The following is a 225-nucleotide window of genomic DNA, read 5'->3' as shown; positions in this document are numbered from 1 at the left end:
GCCCGGGGTGCTGCTGCCGCTTGCCGTCCCCTGCGGGTGCTTGTTGTACTGCTCCAGCAGCAGCGGCAGGACGCTGCGGGTGACGCGGTGGTAGGCGCGGAGGGAGGCGCCCGCTGCCGCCTGCAGAAGTTTGGCACTTGGCCACACCAGCTTCATGTCGGGCTCGCACAGATGGTGCCTGCAATCTGAGATAGGCCGGGCGTCAGCCGCAGCGCTCCTCGGCCT

General features: G+C 69.3%; 1 protein-coding gene across 1 annotated transcript in view; it reads right to left on the bottom strand.

Annotated features, from left to right (window-relative positions):
- The window catches only part of MMS19 (MMS19 nucleotide excision repair homolog (S. cerevisiae)), a gene marked incomplete at both ends in the record, with an annotated part of 3,772 nt that extends 3,592 nt beyond the window's left edge, over positions 1-180 (bottom strand). The window contains one exon of the mRNA XM_008939822.1: positions 25-180. Coding sequence (XP_008938070.1) covers positions 25-180 — 156 coding nt within the window. The remainder of the gene's footprint in view (positions 1-24) is intronic.
- Between the last annotated feature and the right edge of the window lie 45 nt (positions 181-225).

The sequence above is a fragment of the Merops nubicus genome, unplaced genomic scaffold (genome assembly GCF_000691845.1).
Source record: "Merops nubicus isolate BGI_N331 unplaced genomic scaffold, ASM69184v1 scaffold42304, whole genome shotgun sequence".
NCBI lineage: Eukaryota > Metazoa > Chordata > Aves > Coraciiformes > Meropidae > Merops > Merops nubicus.
Note: the sequence above shows the minus strand (reverse complement) of the source record. Positions and strands in the feature narration are given on the sequence as shown.